Raw genomic sequence first — 26,687 nt, forward strand, 5'->3', positions numbered from 1 at the left:
CGACAAATGGCATTCTAACCTAGGACGATTTCACACTAACTTGTAACGTTCTATTTCTTACGATTATTGTTTATTATTCTGCACTTATTGATCAAAATAAATATGCACATTTTGTGAAATATGCGTGCGTGGATTATTATACAGTATCACATCCGGATTTGGGTGCGGTAGCTCCGCCAAAGTCACGCCTTCGGTAGTTGCCAGGTAGTATAGAAATCAGTCATTTAAACAAGAGGGTGCCACTTGTACGACCTGGCAACACAAACTCAGAAGCTGTCAAGTCTCACGGCGCTCAGGTTTGGAGACGGAACAAAGATGGCGACTACCTATGAGAGATACAATCTGTAAGTACATGAAATACACATTCATCTAAAACACATGAATTCGACGTCTGCCAAAACGCGCTTACTAAGTGTGCGAACGCCCCGGTAGCTTAAAGCTGGACTAAATAGATGTTAGCATGTAGCCTAAATGACACAATAGCTAAAGTTCGCAGACAGGCTCGGCTGGTACAGCAGGAAGTAGCAAGTTTAACTGGCCCCTAATGAATGAGGAGAGCTCTTCTGTCCCCCCAAGTTGATATGGCAGAATATGTTATTAACATAACACACAGAGCTTTTGTTCTGTTCGTAGCCCTTTTGAAAATTGGTGCGTTCAGCTCGCAGTTTAAGCAATATTTTTTTTCAAACAACTTTGTCATTTGCCATTTCGGTGTGTCGATAATATCACATGGAGATGAAGAAAGATGTTTTGTACAGTAGTAGTCTTCTCCCCTTGCCCCTTACGTGTTGATTGTCATCTTCTTCTCAAACATTTCAGGAAACTATTGTTTTTTTAAATGATTAATGTCATTATTTAGGATTTTTTAAAAATTATATTGAAATTTATATTTCAATTATTTGTAATTATTTATTTTTAAAAAAAATTTATGTAGTGGACAATATTGTGGTATTCATAATAATATCAAACAAAAAGACCACGTTGTCATGAAATACCAGTCCCTCATTGTTGTAACATGGTTTTGCAGTTCATGAAATAAAAGAGCACAGGAATAATACTACAAAAACCCAGTGCAAGTTTTCAGCATGTAGGAATGTCGGTGTGGCCGTGTACAGAGTATTAGTGTAGTTTGGATTATGAAAGTACAATGGTGTGTTTGACTACATACAGTTTGTCACTGTGACTGAGCAAATAGTCACATGGGGGGATGCTGATTTTTGTTTCATCAGAGTCTATTAATTATTCAGAAGGTTAGTTTGATACATTTTCTCTGTCACTATGTTTACTGTGTGACGTGTACTTTTTTTTTAAAGTGTTCATGACACACAATAACAAAATGAAAGCACTTTTCTTGTCATACAGACATTCTCAACACAGAGAGAACACACTACGGCCTTCAAAATAAGAGCGCCATTTGCCGACCAACTGTGTAAACAATATAAGAGTGTCTTAAGCATTCATATATGCATCTAGAATTGCAGGCAGTCAGTACATCTTAATCACAAGCACAGGCATTGCAGTTTGTTGAATATTTAGTAGTGACCAGGCTGCCACTTTGTTACCAATCAATACATGTTTTACAATTTTAAACAAGTGTTTGTAGCTTTTTATACAACACTCAACTGAATTTCATATTGCGATACATCGCAAAAATATATGCTGAAGTCCATATCGCCCAACGCTAGTAACAAAATAATTGTCCTAAAAGATTGCCATATGGGACCATTTTCAGCAAACCCCACAAAAAATGGTCAGAGCACTTGGGAAATAAATGGAGGACATTTTTCCAACAGGTTCTACAAAATATCAAAGACTGATCCAAAAAATGTAGGATTATTTTTGTGTGAATTGTAGTTTTGTAGTGTGGAATCATACTGGGGATTTTTGCCCATCATCCACAATCCCTGTGAGACATGAACACGCATGTCTTTCTCTTTTCTCTGCGTGATATAAACCAGCTAAAAAGAGGCATGCTATGAGATGCAGCTACTCCGCCTATAAAGCCGTCTGACGAAACCCCCAAAAAGTGGCAACAAGGCTCCCCTGACATCATGTGACCTGCATATGAACCAGGCGACTGCAACATTGTTGTTGTTGTTGTTGTTATTTTTATTAACATTGTTACGCCAAAGAATTGCATGACTGGAGTCATGGATGACGCCTCGCCACGCTACACTGGCGAGCTGCTGTAGCTGCCATGAAATGAAATCTTATTTTTGCCTCATTTTCTCCAGGCACACGACTCCAGAGAGGTTTTTCATTGAGGCCTGCGATGAAGGGGCCGATGCTGTCCTGGCAATAGACAGGGTCTCCAATGAGATGAACCTCACAGGTAAGAAGCATCTTCACACAGACTACATGTTGCGAGCAACCTCCTTCATCTCATCCTAAACTTGCTCAATAATGTTCCTGCCTGGTGACTGCGCTGGCCAATCCTGGAGCATCTTCTTCCCTGTCAGGAACTTTGATATAGAGACTGAAGAATGACAACAAGCACCATCCTGCTGAAAAATGGACCCTCTCTTGGGATTTGGATGCTAATAGGCAGCAGGAATTTCAAGCCAGTTAAATGGTGTTGCATTTGTCAAGGTCCACAGCTTGCAGAAAGGATGGACAGCGGTTGATTGAAATGGACCAATGAAATTGTTACATGAGCAAAGATGGCCGACATCAGAGTGTTTCATCGCTTCTGTTCTTTAAAGTGAAGCAATATGTGGGCTTGCAAATACTGTATAAGCAAGCAAAAAGCGCTTGGGAAAATAGCTATAACCAGCATGGTTCTGAGGGCATCCATGTTTTTTGACGTAAAAACGAGTCACGTGAGTGACTTCAGCATGCGTTGTCGTGGGTCTGCTGGGAAACATAAAACTCTATTTATTATTTATTATTGGCGTTATTGGCGTCCATACCCAAACACATAATCACCCAAACACTCCATCAGATCAGATTTTTCTCCAAATGTACACTTTGGCGGAGGTTTGGAAAACCTTTGTTTTTAGTACCAAATATCTCTGGAGTCGTGAGGATGATGGGCCAAATGGTGGGCAAAATAACTTCATTTGATGAGGTAGCGCTGACGTGTCGACAGTTGCTAATAGCCTTTTTCACGACAATTGGTGTACCTGACCGTGTTTTCTGGTAGTCCCGCAAAGAAACCGTGAAATGACCACATTTCCACTCCCAATGTTGTGCCACTCTTGGAGTTCATACACAGCAAGCCAGCAAGTCAGGGGTCCCCAGCCAGTAGGTCAGGAGCCACCAGGAGCTCCCAACCACTTCAACCAGCTCTCCAAAGGGTTAATTCATTTATCATCCTACTCCTATTCCGGCAAAATCAGAAAGTGGTGTTTGGCAGTGGTCCGATCCAGACGTCCTCGAGCGAGCTTGGGAGTGGGACTAATCACAGCGGAGTGGAGGAGGGCCTGGTTGGAAGAAACTAGAACAGAAATACAGCTGGAATAGGTGCTAATTTGGAAGCTCTAGAAAGCTTTCTGTGCGGGTCATTATGTGTAGCTGCTCTATTGGAGTTCACAACTCAAGGGTGGAAATGAGCATAATAGGTCCCCTTCTAAGCATGTCATTATTGGTGTTTTCCCAGGTAAAAAGGATATCCCTTCCTCGGCGGTGACCAGGCCTATCTGTGGCATCATGGGAACCATTCGCCTCGTTGCTGGTATGCACTGTGCTACGGGATGCTGCACTGTCATCTTCTGTTCAGCATTCTAGTGACGCACTGGCTGACTTTGCATAGGGATGTACCTGATCGTCATCACCAGGAAGAGGAATGTGGGCAACCTCCTGGGTCATGCTGTGTGGAAAGCAGTGGATTTTGATATCATCTCTTACAAGAAAACCGTGTTGCATTTATCAGAGATCCAGGTATGAGAACCTGTGCCATTGACCATACCATTGACAACATGTTCTTGCTGCAAGGCAGCAATGCTAAACACACTTGTAGCATTTATCAGTATGGCAAAACAAACCAAAAAAAATGCGAAAAATGATTACAAACTCCATAAAGCTCTATTCTATTCACCGCCGGAGGATTGAACCAGCAGCCATCACGTTGTGAGACAACCTCTGTGACCTATGCCATGACGCCGACGCCGTGCGCAAAAATAAACAATGTGTTCCATGTAATGTGTAGAATGAATTTGTTTTAAATGGGAAATATTGGATTATGGATTACGCTCAAAGATCATAACACGCTTTATACTCATTGAATGACATAGTTACAACCTGTAGGAAGTCATTGGAAGTAGTTCCAGACAGAGCGAGCAAGCATGCTGCTCCTGTGGAACACCATATCAGTCGTGTGCAGATATCATTAGCAGCAGAAAAAAACCATACCGATGGGATCAGATAGTATCTAATTTTTATGCCGGTATTGGTTGACCAATATTTTCTGTATTGCCATTCATTCAAATAAATCATGAAAAAGACATTCATTCCCATGATGTGCAAATACTGTAAACGGCTGACTGGAACTACTTAGTCTGTCATTCTGCAATATATTCAAAAATCCACGTCTTAATAAGCAGTCCGTACATTGTGCTGAAGCAGTAGAGAGAACAATGTCCTATGCACACTTGAAATGGAAAGGCTAAGAGCATACGGAGTGTTTGAAGACATGCTGTAGGTTTCACCGTTGTGCTTAGTGGCTTTGCAGTTTAATCCTATTATTCCAGCAGGCATCCACAACCCAAACAGGCTTGATTCCCTCGTGGATTATTAGTTATTAACTTCATTTATTTGTCTGGACGTACATGGACTAAATGAGGTTGCGCCAATTCCAAAAGATTCCTGGCAACCTTGTGAAACACAGAATCTTCGATGCGTTTTTGTCCATTTGTTGTTTTTATGGCAGCTAATTGTTAAGTGAAAAGTTCATTTCCTTTAAAGCAGGATTCAATATTAGGAACGTTTTTGTGGTTGGAGCATAGAAAACCTGTTTTGACTTTTGAAATACAGGTTTTAACATCATTGCAGCTCTGCAGACATGAAATAACACATAAATAGTCACTTTTACATTCTTATTATTCTTTGTTTTCATCGCATTGGGCAGGATACTGGATTGCTGCAGAGTTGGCTGCCGCTAGCATCGTAAACTAGCGAGCTAACTAAGTTTAGAATAAGTCAATTGGAGAGAGTAAGTGAGAAGAAGGACGCGTCCGTCTCGGCCATGGCGCGTCAGCTCTGCTCTGCTGGCTAAGTAGCCAGTCTCCATGAATAGTGTGAAATGTAATGTAACATCATATCTCATTACATTACTGAGGCCTAGTGTATACTACATATCATTTGTCTTTAAAGATTTCTTCACTAATAATAGTCACAAAATCCTTTATTAATTGTATTTTATTTTTTACAATCCAACCTCTATAACCACCTTTGACGGACGGTCTGTGATGGTTGCTGTCTATTAATTGTACACTTCTTCCCTGTTGTCAATGAATGGAAATAAATGATGGATGATTTAAATATATTCTTTTGTTGAATGTAAGCAAATGCAAATTTAGGGTTGCAAACCGATGTGAACTGTACCACTTTTGAGAAGTGCTAATTAAGGAACTCAAAGGATGAGCCAATTCAAGAAATAATACCAGCAGTGGATGTTTGCTAAATAGAAGGTAGAAGAGTTTCAAAGAGTCATGTCATGTTTATTTGTTCTTAAATATGACTATTTTGATGGTTATCATGGTTAGCATTATGTCATATATGGTTACATCGCCTTATACATCTGTATGTGGAAAAAAACAAAAGAAAAGTCATACTAGGAAGTGAACAAATGTAATGGGTAGGATTTGTAAGCTTTGCTTCTTCCTACTCCTTTTGCAGATGTAGAACTGCCAATTGAATATATGACACATTCCATTGTAACCTGATGCATGTTCAAATCCCATTAAACCTGAACTTTGAAAATAGCAGCTGACCCCTCCATAGCTGCTACTGTATTTGGGTATATGCTGGTTTGCCACGCCCATATTTGTAAAAGATGTTGTTTTCTGTCCTTTTCTAGTCTCAGGAGAATAAGACCTTCCTGTCCATGCTTAACAATGTGCTGACTACAGACGGTTTCTACTTTAGCACTGACTACGACCTGACACACACCCTACAGCGGCTGGCCAACACCAGCCCCGACTTCCACGAGATGAGTCTGCTGGAGAGGGTGAGTGGTCCAACCAACCACGTTCCATTTCATTTCACTGATTTAGTTCCATGGGGACAGAAATATTTAGGGTATGTTGGAAGGTCTGCAGTAACATTGAAAGTACTCCCTGCCACTCACACAACCCTGACAGTTCACTGCGCCCCCCTCAGGCGGGCCCGCCCCACTATTTGAAAAGCACCGCAGTATGATGACATGTGTTCAAGAAAAGCCAACTATTGAAGTCCATAATGACATATGTATCTATTGATAAATACTGCGTAATACAGCTTACTGCACACGTACTGTATGTATGGACACCCTCCACTGTGTAATACAGCTTACTGCACATGTACTGTATGTATGTATGGACACCCTCCACCGTGTAATACAGCTTACTGCACATGTACTGCACATGTACTGTATGTGTGGACACCCTCCACAGTTTTCCACAGTCAACTTTGATACAAATTGGCTTCAAAATTTGCTACGAGGTAAACGCATGTAAATACTGAGGAATAATGAGGTCATTTAATTTGTTTCTGTTGTAGAAAACAATTTGACATCAAAAGACAAAGAAGCAGAGAACAACATTTCAGCTTTGATTTCCAAGTATTTGCATTTCAATTGGATACACAACTTAGAAGCGTTTTGTTTCAACTCCAGATCAGGGTATTATACTGTATAGTATACTAGCTATTACGATGCCACTATCACAAGGTTTAACTGTACATTTCTAAGATAAGATATGCCTTTATTAGTCCCTCAAGGGCAATTTTCTCTTTGTTTTTTTTCTTATTTTTTAATGTATTTCTTCCTGCAAGCAAACAGTCATGAGACCATAGCCTATTTGCTATGGATTTAGTTCCATGGACAAAATGACCAATACAGGTGACAGGATGTCTCACTGAGTTTCTTATGCAGCCGCTTGTGTTTTAGGCCGATCAGAGGTTTGTGTGGAATGCAAATCTCCTCCGAGAGTTGGCAGCACAGCCAGAGGTAAGCTGTCTCTCCAGGTGCCACTTGCTTGCTTTTTAAACCATGTATTCTGGAAAGATGATTTTTTTTTCTTTTTTTACACACACTGTACATAGTGTGGGGGCATGAAATGTGAAATGACACTACCTTTTGGAATTTTTTTTTTTCCTCACCCTAACGAGACCAAAAGGGCCACTTTGGTAAATTGAAGTTCAGGCAATTTCATTTCCCCATTTCGCATTTTCTTTATTCTCCTCTTATGAGAAGGGGAAAAAAATATTCCAAAACTGGTGTTAGATTTATGTTTAGTTTAGTTTATTTCCAACATAAAAGAATACAACAAACGAACAAATCAATACAAAATTAAAAAAAAGAAAATACATATGTGTATACATATATACATATAAACACATATATATATTTACTATTTTTATATTTCATTATTATTATTTGATAATAAGTGATTGCTGTTTTGAGGTTGCTTATTATTAGTCCAAAATATTGAAAGACAAGCTGTGTGTAGCCTTCCGATCTCTAGGCGTCAGTAATTAAGAATTTTTAACCCTTAGATGCACGAGTGACTGGACCCTCCAGTGGCTCAAAAATGACCCATACTAGAATCAATGCCTTTTTATGACAATTTTGCCATTTTGGTTAGGAATAATCACTTGTATTATATTTAGGACCACACAAGAATGATTTCATGTTAGAAACATCTTCATTTTTCACTTTTTTACATCTCTGAAAAAGAAAATGACCCCGTACAACAATAGAAAATGTGAGGATCCATTGTGTGTTGCATAGGGGATGCATGCGTCACACACCCAGAAGATCTTTAGTCCAACCCCGTTACTGCCTCTCCATCATCAAGCATCTGTAGGACCATTTCAGCTGTGTATCAAGCAGCCAAGGCATGGATGAGGAAACAAAAGAGTAATGGCCAACAATACATATAGTCATGTTAGCCAGCTAGTGTCAGCTAGTTATAAAGTATTATAATTTTTCATTTCGAAGATATTTCAAGAAACAACCTGACCGCGTCATTTTGGACCCACTTATGCATCTAAGGGTTAATTACCTGATATGATTTAAATTCCCACTGCATGGAGTAACCTTGGTCCAACACGACATAGTGACAAAGTTCTCCTCCTGGATTGGTTTTAGCTTGGTGACGAATGTCCAAATGGCCTCTCACATCTGTGGGTTTTTGTGTATGAGGCCAACAAGCCACCCCTGGACCACAATCATGACAAAGCCAAAAGGTCAAAAAGCTGCTGTTAGATGTGAAAATGTAAAGACACATCAGCACACCGGGGTGCTGTAATTCTTCATCCTTGAATGTCATTGGACCAACAGTGTTGTTATCAAGCATCTTTGCAGAGTTGTGTATTCTTCCAAGCAATCCTAACAATATCTAACTTCACCTTAGCTCCATAGGTTTGCACTACCGGTAGTACATGGCTGTATCCTTTTTATAAATATATTCCACTGAAGATGCTTTTTAAATGAACTCTTAACAGAATTGTTCCTTAATGTATTGCTCCAGTTATTGTCATGAAACCGTGTCGGATAAATGGGAAGATCTTTGAATGGATCCTTATATCCCGGAGAAGCTGCTTCCGAGCTGGTGTCAGATATTTTGTCAGAGGTAAGGCACAAAGCGAGCCAGTTAAACATCCACTTTGCCTGATGTTTGTAGTTCCAATATGCATTTACCGTATGCTGTCATATGCACCTATGCAGCACGTCTCTAACACGGTCATGAAGGAACAAAGATGATTCATCTTACAGAAATTGTGTACAGATTTTTCTAACAAGCGTCCGTGCATTATCAAGCTGCAACATGAAGGGACGGTCGGTCTATGAATGGCACTAACGAGGCTCTCATCACGGTATCTCTATCCAGTCCAAAGGCCATCACTAAAATGTACCTGTGTTTGCCCGTACTATGACCCACCCACCTGTGGACCACTCCATTCACAATGACTACGCCATACCTGCCCTGTATGCTCAAACTGGGATTCCTCTATAAAGGAGTTAGCATGTTCTCCCCGTGCATGCGTGGGTTTCCTCCCCCATTCCAAAAACATGCTAGGTTAATTGGCCACTCCAAATTGTCCATAGGTATCAATGTGGGTGGGAATGGCTGGCCAACAGTCCAGCTGGGATAGGCTCCAGCACCCCCGCCACCCGCGTGGAGATAAGTGGTAGAAAATGAATGAATAGTGACTTTTGCACTCCTGTTCCCCAATGTAGTAGCCAAAATAAGACAATGTAGACTCACACGTTTGCATTGAGAAGAGAGTTCCTTGTTTTTTTACTTCATGGACTTCTTGTGGTGGCTAACATAACATGACTGACACTTAGCAACCGCTGGGGAATACTACATCACATCACTACGGCAAATAATAGACCACAGTCAAGCATATAACAGCAACTATTTATGAATATATTTAGAAAAAAACTGACACTGCAAAATTGAAAGCACAACTGTACCGTTCTCTGATACGCTTTGGAGATGGTTCCTGCTGGAGGAATAACATTCCATGAATGGGCAACAGCTCTGGTGGACATTCCCTCCGTCAGCAGGCCAATTGCCCGTGCTAATCAGTGGTATTATTGTGCTCTGTGATAAAACTGCACATATCAAAACCTAATGAACATTTTGATATGTCTCAATGTTCCTAAAAACTCAACGTCAACGTGTTCTTAAACCTCAGAATTGTTTGTAGCTCTGTTGTTAAAATGATGAAGCCCATCCCCTCGTCAACTGAAAGCGTGTGCGGGTGAGCTGAAGGAACACATGATTAGATTTGTTTAAACAGCCCATCAGTGCCCATAAGAGGCCACGAGACTGCAGGGTCGGGAACAGATGCTGTTTTTTTTTGAATGACTTGAAATTGCAAATGAATTGGAGCACAGCAGGGGAAGAAATCCTAGACTAGAAAATATTCCTGAGAACGTTGTAAGCAGGACCAAACTTGCTTTGAACCATTGGTGAATGAGACCCAGTATTGAGAAGAATGAAGCCTTTTGTGTACATGGGTGTCAGGTTCAAAATCCCGACACTTGTAAAAAACACTGCCTGTACAAAGGAAGACACAGAGAGGTGAGTTTCTTTTTACTTGCAAGGAGAGTGATCAGGAACCGTTCAGTAACAATTCGCCACCTCACTCTGAAGCAGCTCCTGCCCTCTTGCCTTTTTATTGAAGGAAGGCCCTGGTTACAATCAGGTTTCAATGGCTGAGGGAAGGGGGGGTTTAATTATTCCAGTTGAAACCAGTTTCTTCGCACAACATGTTATCCATAATGTGTGGATATCTCATCCTTGGCATGTGATTCTCTGGGGACACACACACACATATACCTTGAGGTCATATCTCCTTCTGACTCGTGCCTATGTCCCCTGAGGGTGTTAAAACTATCTGCTGAGGAATGTTCTGTCATGTTCTGTTTTCCCTTAATCATGATGTACACCACAAGTGCAGGCGTCACAGCATTAATCTTACATTGTTATGTGAGTGATATGAAGCACATGTACAGCGTTAATCTTACTTTGTTATTTGAGTGATACGAAATGTTTGTAGGTCATAAGAAAAATAGGTCATAAGAATATAGTAAAAACAGGTCATAAGAATATAGTAAAAATAGAATAACTTTATGTACAATTCTTCCAACATTTCCCTCCTGTTTATTCATTTTTCACTATATTCTCCCATCCTCCGTTGACCTCTTCTTTTTTTAGATTTTCAGTCCTGGCAAGTCCGAAAAATGCCATGATGTTTCATCATTTATCTCTTCAGTTTCGGTGTCTTCATTGTCGCTGTCTTCTTGGGGCTCCCCTTTTGGAGTAAGGAGCGCATACATTTCTGACACCTCTTGCTTAATTGGTTGGATAGTAGTGGTGCACAAAACCCTAATGCAACAACATCCACATAAGGTGAGAATAGCTGCAAATACAGCGATTAACATTAAAACTGACTATCAGTTGTTTATATTTGCCAAACACGTCTCCAAAACCATCCCACATTGACGTGTCAACTCCAGAATGGTCTTTCATCTTGCTGTTAAGGGACCTTAGACCTTCTAAGGCCTTGGTGAGACTCCCGTCCGCTGCTGTGTTGTTCGGAATGAACGTGCAGCACTGATCACCAAAAAATGGCACATACTCCGCCCTTCTCCGCCAGGAGCATGTCAACAGCAATTCTGTTTTGGAAAGCCATGAGGGAGGTAGCTGACAGTTGTTCATGGATGGCGGAGAACCCTCTTTCAGTGTTGTTTCCTAATTTCTGCACGTTATAGTGGATGTAGTTGATTTGTCTACATTTTTGTTAATTGTGCACCACCAGCAAATTGATGATTCGAAACCCGCTGCTATCTGGTTGACTAATTTGTATTTATCAGGGACTCCTCTCGGAACTCCAATACTGTCTATGTTGGTGGGATCATTTTTATCCCACCCTGACACTGATCTCTTTGATTCTGGGTTTGAATGTTATGTCTACCATCTCTATTGATTGACACTGAGTATCATTCAATCTTCCTAATTTGATTCCAACACCTGTCCTGTTTATGCATGAGAAATTTCCTACAGCTACCTTTTTAGAAAATACTGGTTTTTGTTTTTTAGTGGAAGTAAGAGGATAGACCTTATCCCATCGTGAACAATATATATATATATTTTTTTTCTTTTTTTTTTTTTTTCTTTCTTATGCAATGGTTTTATTCATTACTTCGATCAAACAATCTATTCCCATAGTTGAAGGCATTACTTGTAACAGTGGTCTGGCTCCCATACATACTACATAATCTCCATAATTTGACATGTTTGCTGCCTGTTCCACTAGCAGCAGCCAGTTATTACTTTGTTGTGAAATGCCCGTAGTGACCTGAAACCAATCATCTGTATTTCGAATTACGGCTATTTTAACTCCAGCGTGATGTGTGTAGTTATTTGTGATTGGCAGTTCAACAGGGGTCATAGATTTTTGCAAATAATTATAGGGGTCTGCCCCAGAAGAGTAGGCCCATAAAGGGAAACCCCAACACGGGGTATTTAAAATAGTGCCCAATGGTTGGTCATATGGGTTGAGCTTAGCTGAGCTAAAAGCAAATGTCATACTTAATATGGCCCCATGTTTCTTTAACATAATTTTATTATGGAAATGCCTGGCTTCTAATGTGGTACCAGGTGCCCAGTAATCACCTTCCTGTGTGGTAATCAATGTGTCCCAACTTAAATCTAACAAGTGTCCAGTAACATACCACCAATAACTAGCATATGTCTCCCCTGACACCTGATGTCTATTTGTAAATCCTTTCAACGATGATATTGGTATTTGGAGTTCGGTAGTCGAATTTGGGGCTATGGTCATACATATGGAGTTGTTGTATGCCCACCTAATTATCCAAGGTGTTTGATCTGCGTTTGTGATCGGCTAGGGTCCCCACCCTTCTTTTCTGCATGTTAACATTTTTTATTTTTATTTTTTCCATAGTGGCAGTGACATCACTATTATTGCTCCGATCAGTCCTCCTACTGCTGCTAATTAATTACTTTTTATTTTTTATTTTTATGCGTCTGAGTGATCATCTTACCAGCAGGCTTGCAACCCCTCCTAATAACGCAACAGAGTTGTGGACAATCTTCACCGGTTTGAGACGACTGCAAACTAGAATTACAGCCCCCTTTGTAGCCGGACTTCCTCTGAAGGTTGTTGAGGAGCTACAAATCTACAGCAGATACCACAATGCTATTATCATGACGCAAATAGGTACAGTTAGGGTAAATACTAAGATGGAGATGCATAATTTAGTCATAGTTTATCACTTTAAATTTTTTCTGGAATACCATAGCGTGGAATTATGTCTTTGCATAGAGCTACTGTTAGTGCATCTGGATGTTTTGTAGGAAACAGTTCTATCCATTTTGAAAATGAGTCTATTATCATTAAACAGAATTTTTCCCCTTCACTGTTGTTGAGTTCAATGAAGTCCATGTGTATTTCTTGAAATAAGTATTGTGGTTCTTTGAAATTGGCCACGCCGAGGTTGCAAGCTGCCCTGGGCATTGTGTTTTGCACACGTTAAACACGCTCTACAAAATTTTTTTGAATAAGAATTCAATCCCTACGTAGTAAAGTGGGTGTTAATAGCACACTATTGTGCCACAGCACATCCCTCCTGTTGAGACATGTGTAAAACCATGGCTCAAAATAGCGTCCCACTTATGCAATTTTTTGGCAAGATTGTTTTATTATCTGTCGACATATTAACATTTTTGTCCAGGATTGCTTTATTCCTTAGCCAGTGGTCAATTTCTTGCTTTGGACTCTGTTGTTGCATGTCTGCCAGGATCTCAAAGTGTACTTGTAATTTTTTCTGTGTTAAGAAGGTTCAGTTCCTTTAGTGTCGCTTGTTTTACCATTTTATCAGCGAACATATTTCCTAAAAATATTGGATCTGAATTATTAGTATGCGCCGTGCCTTTACATACAGCAATTTGTTTTGGCAATTGCACTGCTTCTAGTAAAGTTGTTAATAATCCTGCATGAGTTACTGGTTTTCCCGTTTATGTTATCATACCTCTGTTTTGCCAATATTGTGCAAAGATATGTACTGTTCAATATTCATATTGGCTATCAGTATAAATTGTCACCTTTTGACCTTTCATTAATTTGCATGCTTCTGTAAGTGCTATGACTGCATAGCCTGTTATTATTTTTCCCAAATAATTTTTCTTTGAGGAACCATCTACAAAAATCACACCTTTTTGTTAGAATGGAGAAGAATGCCTGATGTCTACTATGGTGAACCATGTGACATCTGTTGGTAAAGAATTTAACAATGTGTGTGGGTCAGGCACACAAGGTGCTCTCGCCACCACAGCTTGATTTACAACTTGTCCTATATCATTCTCCATCCCACAGAGAGTGGCACTTTTCTCACTGGGAAAATAGGGATGTTACATGGTGGGTTATCGCATTCTACTAAGACTTAAGTTTTTTTTTAACAAATCTTCTATTGCTGGTTTTATTCCTTCATATGAATTTAGTTTTATTTGGTGTACTTGTAATTATACTACTGGTTCATCATTTGGTTCTGGTTGTATTTGTTAAGACAAGCCTAGTCATGCTGAATATAGCTTTTGGATTTAGCGAATTCAGCAGCGTGTGTGGATCTGCAACACACGGAGATCTTTGGATTACTGCGTTGTTTACTGCTATTAAGTCCTGAACCATCCTCCACCCTGTTGATGGAGGTGCCTTTTTCACAGGAAATATTGGTGTGTTTACTGGGGAGTCAGCACATTCTATTAGTACATCTGCCTTCTTTAGATCTTCAATCACTGGCTCTATTCCTGCCATTGCATCTGGTTTTAGAGGGTATTGTTTTATCTTGGGACGATGCTCTGTTTTGGGTCTAATTATGACAGGTGCTGCTCCTTTCGCTAATCCTACGTCTGTCATTTGAGGTGTACACTGCGGGGGTTGCTCTCCTAATTCTTCATTTGGTGCTGATGCTCCCACTGGCTGTTCCAATTGTTGCCTCAACACGTTGTAAGGACCTGAATATTCATTATCTTCCCTCCTATGAAACGTTACGGGTTTTTCTTTCTCTTCACTTTCTTTTTCTTTCTCTTCACTTTCTTTTTCTTTCTTGTTCACTTTCTTTTTCTTTCTGCTGTCTTTCCTTCTCCTGTTTATTTATTTATTTATTTATTTATTTATTTTATCCAGACTTGTGTCTGCTCATAATCTTATCCTCCTCCCGTCTAAACTTACTCTGAACCTTCACAATATTATCCCAACTCTGCCCTTCACACACTTCCCACGTACCATCTGTCTATCTTCTTATCCTGACTTTCCAAACCACTCATAACCTGACCTTCCACAAGACCAAACAACTCACTTTCTTTTTCATTCTCTTCTCGTTTTGCTTACATTTCTTTTTTATGTTTTGTTGTAACTCCTTAATACATGCTGTAGATAATTTTCCGTGAATTTGTACTGTTTTATCCAATAATATAGGGGGTCTACTGCTAGACTATCCTCTCTGCACGAGAGTTTTTCAAGGACTTTTTGTTTTTCTTTACTTTGTCCCTTCCCCATTTTGAACTAAATTTGGACCCAGTGGTTCTTAACACCTGTCGTGTTCTAACACTGGGGTTATTTTCAACAAGATGGTGATCAACAACCTTTTGTGGTAAAATTCTCTTCAACCTTTTCAGGTGGAATTTTCTTGCCTACAAGCATCCACAAAGGCTCACCATTTGTTTCTTGTTGGTTTGGTATAAAACACAGTTACCTAGTGGTAATTGTATTTTCATTCATACATTCACATTCACACTTCGCGCGTCTTTATTTTCCAGCCCAGAGGACTCCGCATATCCTATGTAGAGTTTAACTAGTCTGTTTCAACTAGGGGCGTCTACTCCACCTACGGAATTTAACTGTCGGACCTGATAGAGTCTAGAATTGTCAGGGTTTGTACTTCTTCTTCTTTTTATACTTTTTCTCTATTTTGCTTTTCTCTTCTTCTTCTATTTTACTTATTCTCTTCTTCTTGTTCTATTTTACTTATTCTCTTCTATTTTACTTCTTCTCACTTTCATTCTTTTTAAACAAAATTTGTACTCACAATCTCTGTGTCTCTGGATTTCCTTCAACCTTCGGATCCCAGCCCGCAAGAGAGGGACCAGTCCCGGAAAGGGTCTTAATGCTGTGGCCACAGTCTTGCCTGGATCTCGCTTGCCCGCTGGGATCGTCAGGTGTCTTGGAATCCGGCTCGAAGGACCAATAAAATGTCAGGTTCAAAATCCCGACACTTGTAAAAAACACTGCCTGTACAAAGGAAGACACAGAGAGGTGAGTTTCTTTTTACTTGCAAGGAGAGTGATCAGGAACCGTTCAGTAACAATTCGCCACCTCACTCTGAAGCAGCTCCTGCCCTCTTGCCTTTTTATTGAAGGAAGGCCCTGGTTACAATCAGGTTTCAATGGCTGAGGGAAGGGGGGGTTTAATTATTCCAGTTGAAACCAGTTTCTTCGCACAACATGTTATCCATAATGTGTGGATATCTCATCCTTGGCATGTGATTCTCTGGGGACACACACACACATACACCTTGAGGTCATATCTCCTTCTGACCCGTGCCTATGTCCCCTGAGGGTGTTAAAACTATCTGCTGAGGAATGTTCTGCCATGTTCTGTTTTCCCTTAATCATGATGTACACCACAAGTGCAGGCGTCACAGCATTAATCTTACATTGTTATGTGAGTGATATGAAGCACATGTACAGCGTTAATCTTACTTTGTTATTTGAGTGATACGAAATGTTTGTAGGTCATAAGAAAAATAGGTCATAAGAATATAGTAAAAATAGGTCATAAGAATATAGTAAAAATAGAATAACTTTATGTACAATTCTTCCAACAATGGGAAGATTTTCACATCAATGGGTTGTAATTTTGTGGGTGTGCCAACACACCAGGGGAGGTGTCCACATCTTGGTGCAGTGACAATTTCATGACAAAACAGCAAGCCAAAAGGTGCGCCCAAAGCTGGCCACCTTCACCCTCTACTCCAGCCTGCCAGTAGTCAATTGGCTGACAGGCGGGGGGGGGGCTGCGAGTACAGCATCAAAGGTTCTTCTAGTTGGCGTTGTAGAGCAGGAATGCTGGTGGCAAACCAGCAGGATGCCCGGATGATCTCAATGCTGTCTTTTTAATGGAACTGTCAGGAACAGATGACATGTCCCTCAAAGTGGTTTACGTGGTGCATGATGAACATGGTGGCCTCCGATACACAGTCCAGTCCGGCGAATTTAAAAAGACAATGAGAGGCGTTCATTTGATTGGTTGAGATGACACTCTGCTGTGTTAAACCCTCTCACGCCTTCTCTCCTCCATGGAGCTGTGGGTGCGCGGCGCTGCGCCTGGTCGACAAAATTGGAGTTTAGGCAATGAAAAATGGGAAGAAAAACAAAAGTGTATAAGTTTAGATTTGTGTATTACTGTGATTGACAAGGAAAACTGGCATGTTGTGGCTATACTATGTCAGCCCCGTTCTCTTTTCTTCAGGCATTGACTCTGAAGGCCATGCTGCTAACTTTGTGGAAACGGAGCAGATAGTTTTGTACGAGGGAGCCAAGGCTTCATTTGTGCAGGCAAGTACGATGTTTGGTTGAAGGAAAGTTCAACGTGTTATTGACAATGGCATTTCTATTTGTATCCCACAGACACGAGGTTCTATGCCCTTTTACTGGAGTCAAAGGCCCAACCTTAAATATAAACCAAAGCCCATCATCAGCAAAACAACAAGCCATGTAAGGACAGGACTTCGGTTTGTGTGTTGTTCTTTCAACAAAGCTCAGAGGTCCTTTCTTCGTGTAGACCTGGTGCACCCACCACCAGGGAAACGAGAAGATTACGCTTTCCTCCATTCAGTCTTTAGCGGAATAAAGACCAGTGTTAAATGTTGATGCTAACCACCAACCAACATTTTTCAGATGGATGGTTTCCAGAGGCATTTTGACTCTCAGCTCCTCATCTATGGGAAACAAACCCTTCTTAACCTGGTAAGCTATGTTCATTTATTTTATTTATTTGGACCAAACATTGGAAAGGGAAATTAGACAAACACACACACAGCAACATTTTTTGGAAAAAACGCTGGTCACAACTGTGTATATATATATATACATGTGTGTAGTATAAATATGTCGGGAGTCGGAAAAAATATCGATATAACCGGACTGTCGATATATCCGATCCTGCGCCGAACTGCATTAAAAGTGGGCAATAATGCACTCATTGTTCTATAGTATAGAACAATGTCGAGCAGCTTAAATCAATCTTTGCTTAAGGATTTCAATACCAAAAAAGAACACGGCGAACTGCTGCTTCCAGTCAACTTTATTTTTCACACTTCCACCACCAGACCACAGCACACACACCGATTCCCGCACTTCCTGGTTCACAGGTCATGCTCAACCCGCCGCACATAGCTGGCCAAACACATGCCTGCAACAGAACAACCAACAAACGCCAGCATGTACATATAAAAAACAGTGATTATTGCAAGCGATAAAAAGATATCTGAATACAACACAATTAAATACATGTATTTGTACGCTTGTGTCTTCGTTGGAATAGGTGTGTATGCTATGTCAGTTGGTTCTTCTGTTGCAGGCATGTGTTTGGCCAGCTATGTGGGGCGGGTTGAGCATGACCTGTGAACCAGGAAGTGCGGGAATCGGTGTGTGTGCTGTGCTCTGGTGGTGGAAGTGTGAAAAATAAAGTTGACTTGAAGCAGCTGTTTGCCGTGTTCTTTTTTGGTATTGAAATCCTTAAGCAAAGATTGATTTAAGCTGCTTTTGTATCGATATAAGCAGACCAAATTGGCTGGCGGGAGATGAAAAGGGCATCGTAGTAACCGGATTATCATAATAACCGGGTATCGTACTAACGGAACTAATTATATCATAAAAGACTAGAAATTTGCCGGGAAATGAAAATAGTCGTAATAAGCAGTACTTTGATATAACCGATATCGATATAACAATACTTTACTGTATATATATATATATATATATATATATATATATATATACGTATATATATACAGTGAGGGTCATAAGAATTACACCCCCTGCGATTTTGTTCTCCCACTTAGAAAATAGGAAGAGATCTGAAATTGTCATCATAGATGCATTTCCACTCTTAGAGACATAATCTAAAAATAAATCCAAAAATCACATTGTATGATTTTTTTACAATGATTTATTTGTAAATGACTATGGTTCATAAGTATTTGCACCCTTGAGAATCGGCAATAATTTTGACTGTCAAAGAGCTCTGTCCACCCTAAAAAAGTCCACCTTTACCCCACGCGTAACCCCCCAACTACCCCCCCTTTGAGCTCATTAATATGACCTGTCATAATCCAACTGCTCCCACGGGCAAGACGAGAGAGCTTTCCAAAGACACCAGAGACAAAATAGGAGAGCTCCACAAAACTGGAAAAGACTACGGAACAATTGGAAAGCAGCTTGGTGAGAATAAATCAACACTTTTCTAACACTGCAGTTTTTAGAAAAGGCTAAACATGACTGCTAATCTACCTCGGACCGGGGCTCCATGTAGCATCTCTGATTAGAAAAGTGATGAATCAGCCCAGAATGACATGGCAGGATCTGGTCAATGACCTGAAGAGATCTGGAACCACAGTTTGAAAGTCTACTGTCAGTACAAGACTATGGCGTAATGCTTTAAAAGCATGCATTGCATAGAAGGTTCCCCTGTTGAAGTCCGCACATGTGGGCTCATCTAAAGTTTGCCAGGGACCGTCTGGATGATCCAGAGGGGTCATGGGAGATTGTCATGTGGTCAGATGAGACAAAAATGTAGCTTTGTGGTTCAAACTCCACTCGTGGTGTGTGGAAGAAAGAGAAGGCTGAGTTGCATCCAAGAACACCATCCCTACCTACTGTTAAGTATGGGGGTGGAAACATCATGCTTTGGGGGTGCTTTTCAGCAAAGGGGACAGGACGACTGTACTGTATTAAAAAGAGAATGAATGGGGCCTCGTATTGTCAGATTTTGGACGACAGCCTCCTCCCCTCAGCCAGAGCATTGAAGATGAGTCGTGGCTGGATCTTCCAACATTCATGAAACATCAGTATTTCATAAGTATTTTTTATCCCACATGGTCTATTTTTTTCAGATAAATCAGAAGGGTTCTGAAAAGCCACTTGAACAGGCATTTGCCAAGATGGTGTCCAGTATGAACAACGGTATGATCAAGTAAGTTGGGCTCATTTCATCATGTTATTTGGACTTTTTAGATCTAAAATATTTGTTTCTTTCATCACTATCCTAAACATTGTTGTGGTGTTGACATTTTAAGGATATTTTCTTTGACAGCTTTCCAGTCGTTATGATTTTTCAGACAGGTATCTTCTTCTATATTTAGTTACGTAGCCTTCGACTTCCACAAAGAGTGCAGCCACATGAGATGGGATCGTCTCCAAATCTTGGTGGAAGCGGTTGCTGAGACACAAGATGAATACGGGTATTCTATCAGCAGCTTCATGAATGATGTCATTGCTATTAGGGTAGTGGTAGACGTCAAAGAAGAGGGAAATTAAGTTCTTTCTGTGTACAGTTACTTCATGGTGAACTCGGACGGAAAGGCGCTTGTCCAGCAGAAAGGAGTCTTCCGCAGTAACTGTATGGACTGCTTGGACAGAACCAATGTCATCCAGAGTCTATTGGCACGACGCTCTTTACAGTCTCAGCTCCAGGTACCACATACCACATACCAGCACAAAGTACACATTTAAGAGCCGCCTTTCTGACACAATATGATTTATAATTTACTTGGGATTTAAAAAGACTCAGGCTGTCCCAGATAAGTTTCACCCTGCTACTAAGTACTAGCAAAAGAAGAGAACTGTAACGCGGAGGAAGATATTCAGCTTTATTTAGAAATGATGAAAATGTATGAAAGAATAGCTGACAAGCTGGCGGTTAATGAAGGGCCCATGCTGAAACTCATTTGTGCCACATTAACGTTTAGGAGGAGTTTTCCTATTTCCCAATGGAATGGTATCCATGGAAAGGAATATTCCAATCTCTTGTCTGCGTGTGCCGCTATAATCAGACACAATAGTCAGTGGGGCATGCCCAGTAAAGCGTAAACACCAACACCACGTGCTGGATTGGTGGCCAGCCAATCCCATTCCCACTCACATTCATACCTATGGACAATTTGGAGTGGCCAATTAACCTAGCATGTTTTTGGAATGGGGGAGGAAACCGGAGTACCCGGAGAAAAGCCACGCATGCACGGGGAGAACATGCTAACTCCACACAGAGATGACCGAGGGTGTAATTGAACTCCGGTCTCTTAGCTTTCAGGCCTGCGCATTAACCACTCTGCTGGTATAAAGTATAATAATTATTATTATAATAATAATAACATGAGTAATACACATGTCGTGTGAGGCTGGAGAACAAGTTCTGTGGTGCGGTTTGGATGATTGACAGGTTTAATCATTGCAAACAAGGACAAAAAAACGTACGGCATCTTCTCCTCCACACAAGCAGCTCTCGGGTGACGACGTATCGACGTGCAGTTATTGCATGGACGTACCGATGACATTGACGCCTCGTTCAATGTCATCGATACGTCGATAGCTAGTTAACCAGGTTTTATGTGCTAACTAACTACTATGTGCTAACTACGGAAAAGAATGAATTGAACTTGACCAAATTGAACCAAATAGCCACAATAAAAGAGAGATTACTGTACCTGTAAATTCAATGATCATTGTATACTTTATCACCGTTTGTCCTCAGAGAATGGGGGTTCTCAACGTGGGACAGCGGCTTGAAGAACAAGCTGACTTTGAAAAGATCTACAAAAACGGTGTGGTAATAAACCCTTTGTGGTGGCACGGCAACTATTGTGTTTGAGTGTAACCTCCAACTGTTGCTGCTTCCTAACCAGCCTGGGCTGACAACGCCAATGCATGTGCTGTGCAGTACGCAGGAACCGGAGCCTTGAAAACCGACTTCACAAGGTACACTAACCGTTTTGTCTTGGTCGGTCTGCATTCTGAGGTTCATGTGCTGTACGATATGGCGCGTGTCTTGTTGTGTTATTAGCACACTACGTGCTGTTGGATCAATCAATCATCTCATCGGTGGTGTTGATGTTTCTCTCCATTTCCTTCGCAAAACCTTTTTGTTCCACAGGACAGGCAAGAGAACCCGCTGGGGATTATTGATGGATGGTTGGAACTCCATGATACGCTACTACAAAAACAACTTCTCTGACGGATTCAGACAAGTATTTTTCATATACCTACCATTGTATTAACATTGGTTACCAAGTGTGCGCATAAAGCATGTAGAATAAACACAATCATATAATATTGTGCTTGGCTTTGGAATAGAATGTGACTTAAGATCAATTATATTATCTCCATTCTTTTTTTTTACGTTTTTCAGGATTCAATTGACTTGTTTCTGGGTAATTTTGCCCTTGATGAATCGGATGGCCCAAGTCCTCTTCGGGTGCAGAAGGACTGGAAGTTTCTCACGGTTAGTTGCTGAGTATTTATTATTATTTATTTGTTTTTCAGCTCCCCATCATCATGTTGGTGTATGAACTAAAATGAACTATGATTCCTGTTTTTCAGCTCCCCATCATCATGTTGGTGGCATTCTCCATGTGCATCGTATGCCTTCTCATGTCTGGTAGGTTGCTAGGTTGCTCGACTTCTGGACAGTCCGTAGCAGGGCTAGGGAACCTTTGGCTTGCGAGTGCTTTTGATGAGACTCTGACATTTCTTATACATACATACATACATATGTATATAAATATACACACATGCAGCTCCAAAATGCACATTAATGGTAAGAGGTATTTAATTATTGTGTTGTTGTTATTAATGTAGCATTATTGGTTAGCTTCAGGATAAAGTTATTAAAAATAAATACATTTAGAGATTATTTTTATTGTGTTTTGAAATTGTAGATGGTAAATTGTTTCTGAAAAATAGATGCATTTACTTGTACTCTATTAAAAACTAGGCTATAACTCTCACGGAAATACATTTTAAAACATGTGGCTTTCATGACTCTCTTGACTCTAATAATGTTAATATGCGTATTTAGAAGCTTGTAAATACGTTTTCTATCCTCGAACTAGCAAAATATTCAATTCATAAATAAGGAATCCTACTTTGTGGAAATTCACTTCCTGTATCACGGCCGGGTCGGGAACCAATGAACCGCAACAGAGTATGTCATTGTTGGGATGGGTGTCGTGGTTTTTGGCCTCTGTTGGGGAGTAGAAGTCCAGCTTGATGATGGATCTGTTGTCGTCTGTCAGGTGACACGTGGACAGAGACCTTTGCTTATGTGATGTTCTGGGGAGTTTGCAGCGCCATTACAGCCACCATCATCTTGTTTAATGGACAAGACTTTGTGGACGCTCCCAAACTTGTTCACAAAGAGAAGATGGACTGAGCGGGCTGTGCCTGCACCACCACCCGCATACCTCAACACTGCTGTTCTTCCTCCCTTTTCCATGGCGGTCCGGTCCAGTATGGAGCGTCCATGCCTGCCTCCATTCGGCAAAGGTTTATTCCATCACCGCATAACACATCACTCCAATGGCCATTCCTTTCTGCCGACGACGTCGGGAACGACACAGACATCTGATTTGATATACACGAGGTCAAAGGTCATGTCAAGGTTTGCGTTGGGTCAGTGCACCACTTATTCCGGCTACCGACATACATTTCCACACGCTGTCAACTTTTCCAGCTTCCGGTTCCTCACACTGCTCCTCCAATTTACTTCATAAGATTCAATCATGTTAATTAAGCGTTCCGTTCCCGTCGTAGTATGCAAATTGTATACTTCAATAGTTCATCCCTTCAAATTTAAATGTCCAAATATGACCAAAATGGTTGGTGATGGATCAGTAATTGATAACTGTCTTATGGAGTTTAAACTATTACAGTATGTCAAGGCCGTTTATGAATAATGATAATTACTGGTCCCGTAATATCTGATTGAAAGTTGCAATATGACTTTAGAGCTTTCATGTCTTCTAAGCATTCCAAGCACCGGACTAAGTGGAAAATTACTTTCATTCTCTCTCTCTCTCGCTCACATACATACACCTTCACACTTCTAATTCACTCTTATCACAGTTTTTCAAATATACAAATATATATTCATCAATAAATCATGTTGTTTTGCGGTTGAATACAGCCTGTTATTAGTAAAAAAAAAAAAACACACACACATTTATACAAATGTTAATTTTGGGGGTGTAAATTAAGCGTTTTCCAGCATTAAAATGGCTAAATGAAGTAAAATACAAATACAGTATGAAGCATTCAGAAGACTGATTCAAACACCTTGTGACATGTGGGGTACACTGGTCAGTAGGCGTCACTAATCTTACTGTAGTGATGGGTGCAAGAACAGGATTTTATTTCAGGTGTGAACGAACTCACAACAGGGACAGTAATCCCAAACACGAGCTCCTCTTGCTGCCATAACCACTCCAAGCTAGACCCAACTCTCAACTCCCAACGTCACTTCCTGTTGGCTCAGGTCTAATATGTCTGAAAATGTCTTATTTTCTATCTTGGGTAGTGTTGTGGTCACTATAGGGGTGTTATTTCATGTCAAGAGGGCTCTAATGCATCTCTACAAGGTCGTAAGCAGGTTTTCTATGCTAACTATGAAAATGTTCCATTTCTAAATAAGGACCCTTGCAAAGAGGACGGGTCTGGAACCAATTAGCATGTATGAACAAGGGATTACTGTATTGTGTTTGTCAATGGCCGTTGTTTATTCATTGGCCTATGAAAGCACTTCTCTTCCTCGTGGTTTGCAAAAGCTGGACTGACACATTTGTTACACACAAAGCCATTTTCTTTTTTTAAAGCTGATCTTGGAATTGGCAAGACTGTCAGATGGATGAATGGTGTGCAGTACAACATCAGCTAATACAGTACATGTACCAAGCACACAAGGTCATCATACAGTATGGGTCATTCTCCCGTAAGCGCTACCAGAGACTAGTGGTGTGTCGTCATGAACCAACGGGTCAAAAGAACTCTCGCCTCTAAAATACCCGTCCAGTCCGTTCAGTTACAAATGCTTTTTGGTGATTGGCTGGAGAGTCACTTCACCTTTTGCAGGGCGGTACTATTTATCCTATCGTCGTCTCCGTCTGTGGGTGGGTGGGGTTAGCTGACTGAAAGACCGAGAGATTGACCGACACACGGTGACCTCGTTCAGTCTGTTCACAAAAAAGAACTAGTTCTTTTGACCCGTTCGTTCATGACCGACTGACCTCTAGTCATCACGTGTTGTTGCGCTGTAGAGTCGTAACGAACGTGAACATGAGTGAACGGACTGACTCGACACGGCTGACCGGGTCTATGCACAGGGGGAGATCACAGGCTAACCACCAATTGACCCAAATGACCGGATCTTTTTCCTGAATGAACCGGAATGATCGGGTTCACTGAAATGAAGGGTTTTGCCCACCACTACCTGAGAGGGTCACTTGGAGGTACTTAGACGTACCGACTACAGTGAAACATACTGCAAACACATTAAATAAACACGGGAAAAGCTATTGAATACTTTTTTGTGTCTTGTGTCGGGCTGGTGACGTCAACGCAAAAAATAGATTAGAATAGAATAGAATTTAAAAAATGGTGCCGCCCGCCTCGGTACCAAATCACAGCAGGTTGGGAAGATGAAAAGATCTTGCAATTGGATGTCAAAAGTATGGGAGTACTTTACACTTATAGGAAACTTAAAGGTGGTCTGGCAAGTAGAGTACTACCGCGATGCACCAGCACCAGGAAGTTTTCAGCAATGAAATATACCAAATGATCACATGTTCCTGCATGTTTTTCTTCATCAACTGAAACAGAACAATTGTGCTTTATTTTTGTATGCAAATGTGTTGGAAAGTAACACCTTCAATTTTTGTTTGCTATGTCTAGCTTTTGGTACCCCTTTCAGGAGAATGACCCACGTGTCAAATATGTCCTATTCATAAAAAGAATGGAAGGAACATTATAGGTATTCATAATATGCGACAAAAATGATTCAGTACATACACAATGTTGTTTTCTTTTATTACCATCTTTCCTCAGATAAATGTATACAGTACAGAATTAGCATATTTTGGTTCCAAGGTGAAGAATGTGTACAATCATTGCAGGTTTGTATTTAGGGTAGTGGTCATGTATCAATGTAATATGGACATTGAAGCCTAATTATATTGCTTATATGGGATATAAAACGATACAGTGAATAAAGACTTTGTTTTTGTTGCAGTCCAATGTCATTGTATAACGATCAATAAACTCAAGTCAACCCACTTCCTTTTCAGGATGATGGCTGCCGAGGCACCGCAATGCTGCTTCTGTCCATCAGTGGGCACCAGAGAAGCCTAAACAGAGGCTGACGTAATTGCAGCGCCCCTGCTCGTATTGTTACTATATTTCTGAAGCTACCTTTTGCTTTGGGATGATTTGAGCGTTCTTTGTAAGATAACACCATAAGGTTATGTTGAGTGATGACCTTCTGCAATTTCCATTGGGCTGACAAGCTCATTGTGACTATTTTTTGACAGCTCATGATTGGTTCCTGTCAAATAAAGAGCTACCACGACTGCTACATTTTATCATGTGGATAAAATGTGGCTTATAGTCCCGCCGGTACACAAAACAAGGAGGAATGACCACCACTTCGAAGTCACATCTTGTTCAGATGTCTTCTAAACACTCCAATGATGGTGACATGGCCGCAAAGCATTAGACGTCTTTGGGATTCAACATTTCATAGCAACCCAGCAGTTTTTACAGCGTCGTGTTCAATAGTGATGGCAAAGTCGGAACAGTGTTCTGGTATGTACCGAAACCTATAGCGGAACCCATTGACTCTGTGCTTTTTGTGGATTTGGACGGCGTCCTGGCGGCCAGCTGGTCTAAACAAGAGCATCTGCATCA

At 40.7% G+C, this 26,687-nt stretch overlaps 1 protein-coding gene across 2 annotated transcripts; it reads left to right on the forward strand.

Annotated features, from left to right (window-relative positions):
• The first annotated feature begins 170 nt into the window (after nucleotides 1-170).
• sacm1la (SAC1 like phosphatidylinositide phosphatase a) lies at nucleotides 171-26,036 on the forward strand. 2 transcript variants are annotated; one of them, XM_058047157.2, is made up of 20 exons: nucleotides 171-344; nucleotides 2,235-2,332; nucleotides 3,599-3,673; nucleotides 3,752-3,879; nucleotides 6,017-6,166; nucleotides 7,085-7,144; nucleotides 8,553-8,586; nucleotides 8,670-8,771; nucleotides 17,206-17,291; nucleotides 17,364-17,450; nucleotides 17,634-17,702; nucleotides 19,850-19,929; nucleotides 20,099-20,197; nucleotides 20,291-20,429; nucleotides 21,487-21,556; nucleotides 21,638-21,710; nucleotides 21,886-21,979; nucleotides 22,141-22,233; nucleotides 22,332-22,389; nucleotides 23,027-26,036. In XM_058047157.2, exons 1-20 carry the CDS (start codon nucleotides 316-318, stop codon nucleotides 23,161-23,163), a joined length of 1,761 nt encoding a protein of 586 aa, XP_057903140.2. In that variant the 5' UTR covers nucleotides 171-315; the 3' UTR covers nucleotides 23,164-26,036. The 2 variants fall into 2 exon arrangements, with proteins under 2 accessions (XP_057903140.2, XP_057903142.2); XM_058047159.2 differs by lacking the exons at nucleotides 171-344; nucleotides 2,235-2,332; nucleotides 3,599-3,673 and having other exon boundaries at nucleotides 6,085-6,166.
• Nucleotides 26,037-26,687: the final 651 nt, after the last annotated feature.

The sequence above is a fragment of the Doryrhamphus excisus genome, linkage group LG7, assembly GCF_037039965.1.
Source record: "Doryrhamphus excisus strain RoL-2023G ecotype Guam linkage group LG7, RoL_Dexc_Guam_v1.1, whole genome shotgun sequence".
Classification (NCBI taxonomy): Eukaryota; Metazoa; Chordata; class Actinopteri; order Syngnathiformes; family Syngnathidae; genus Doryrhamphus; species Doryrhamphus excisus.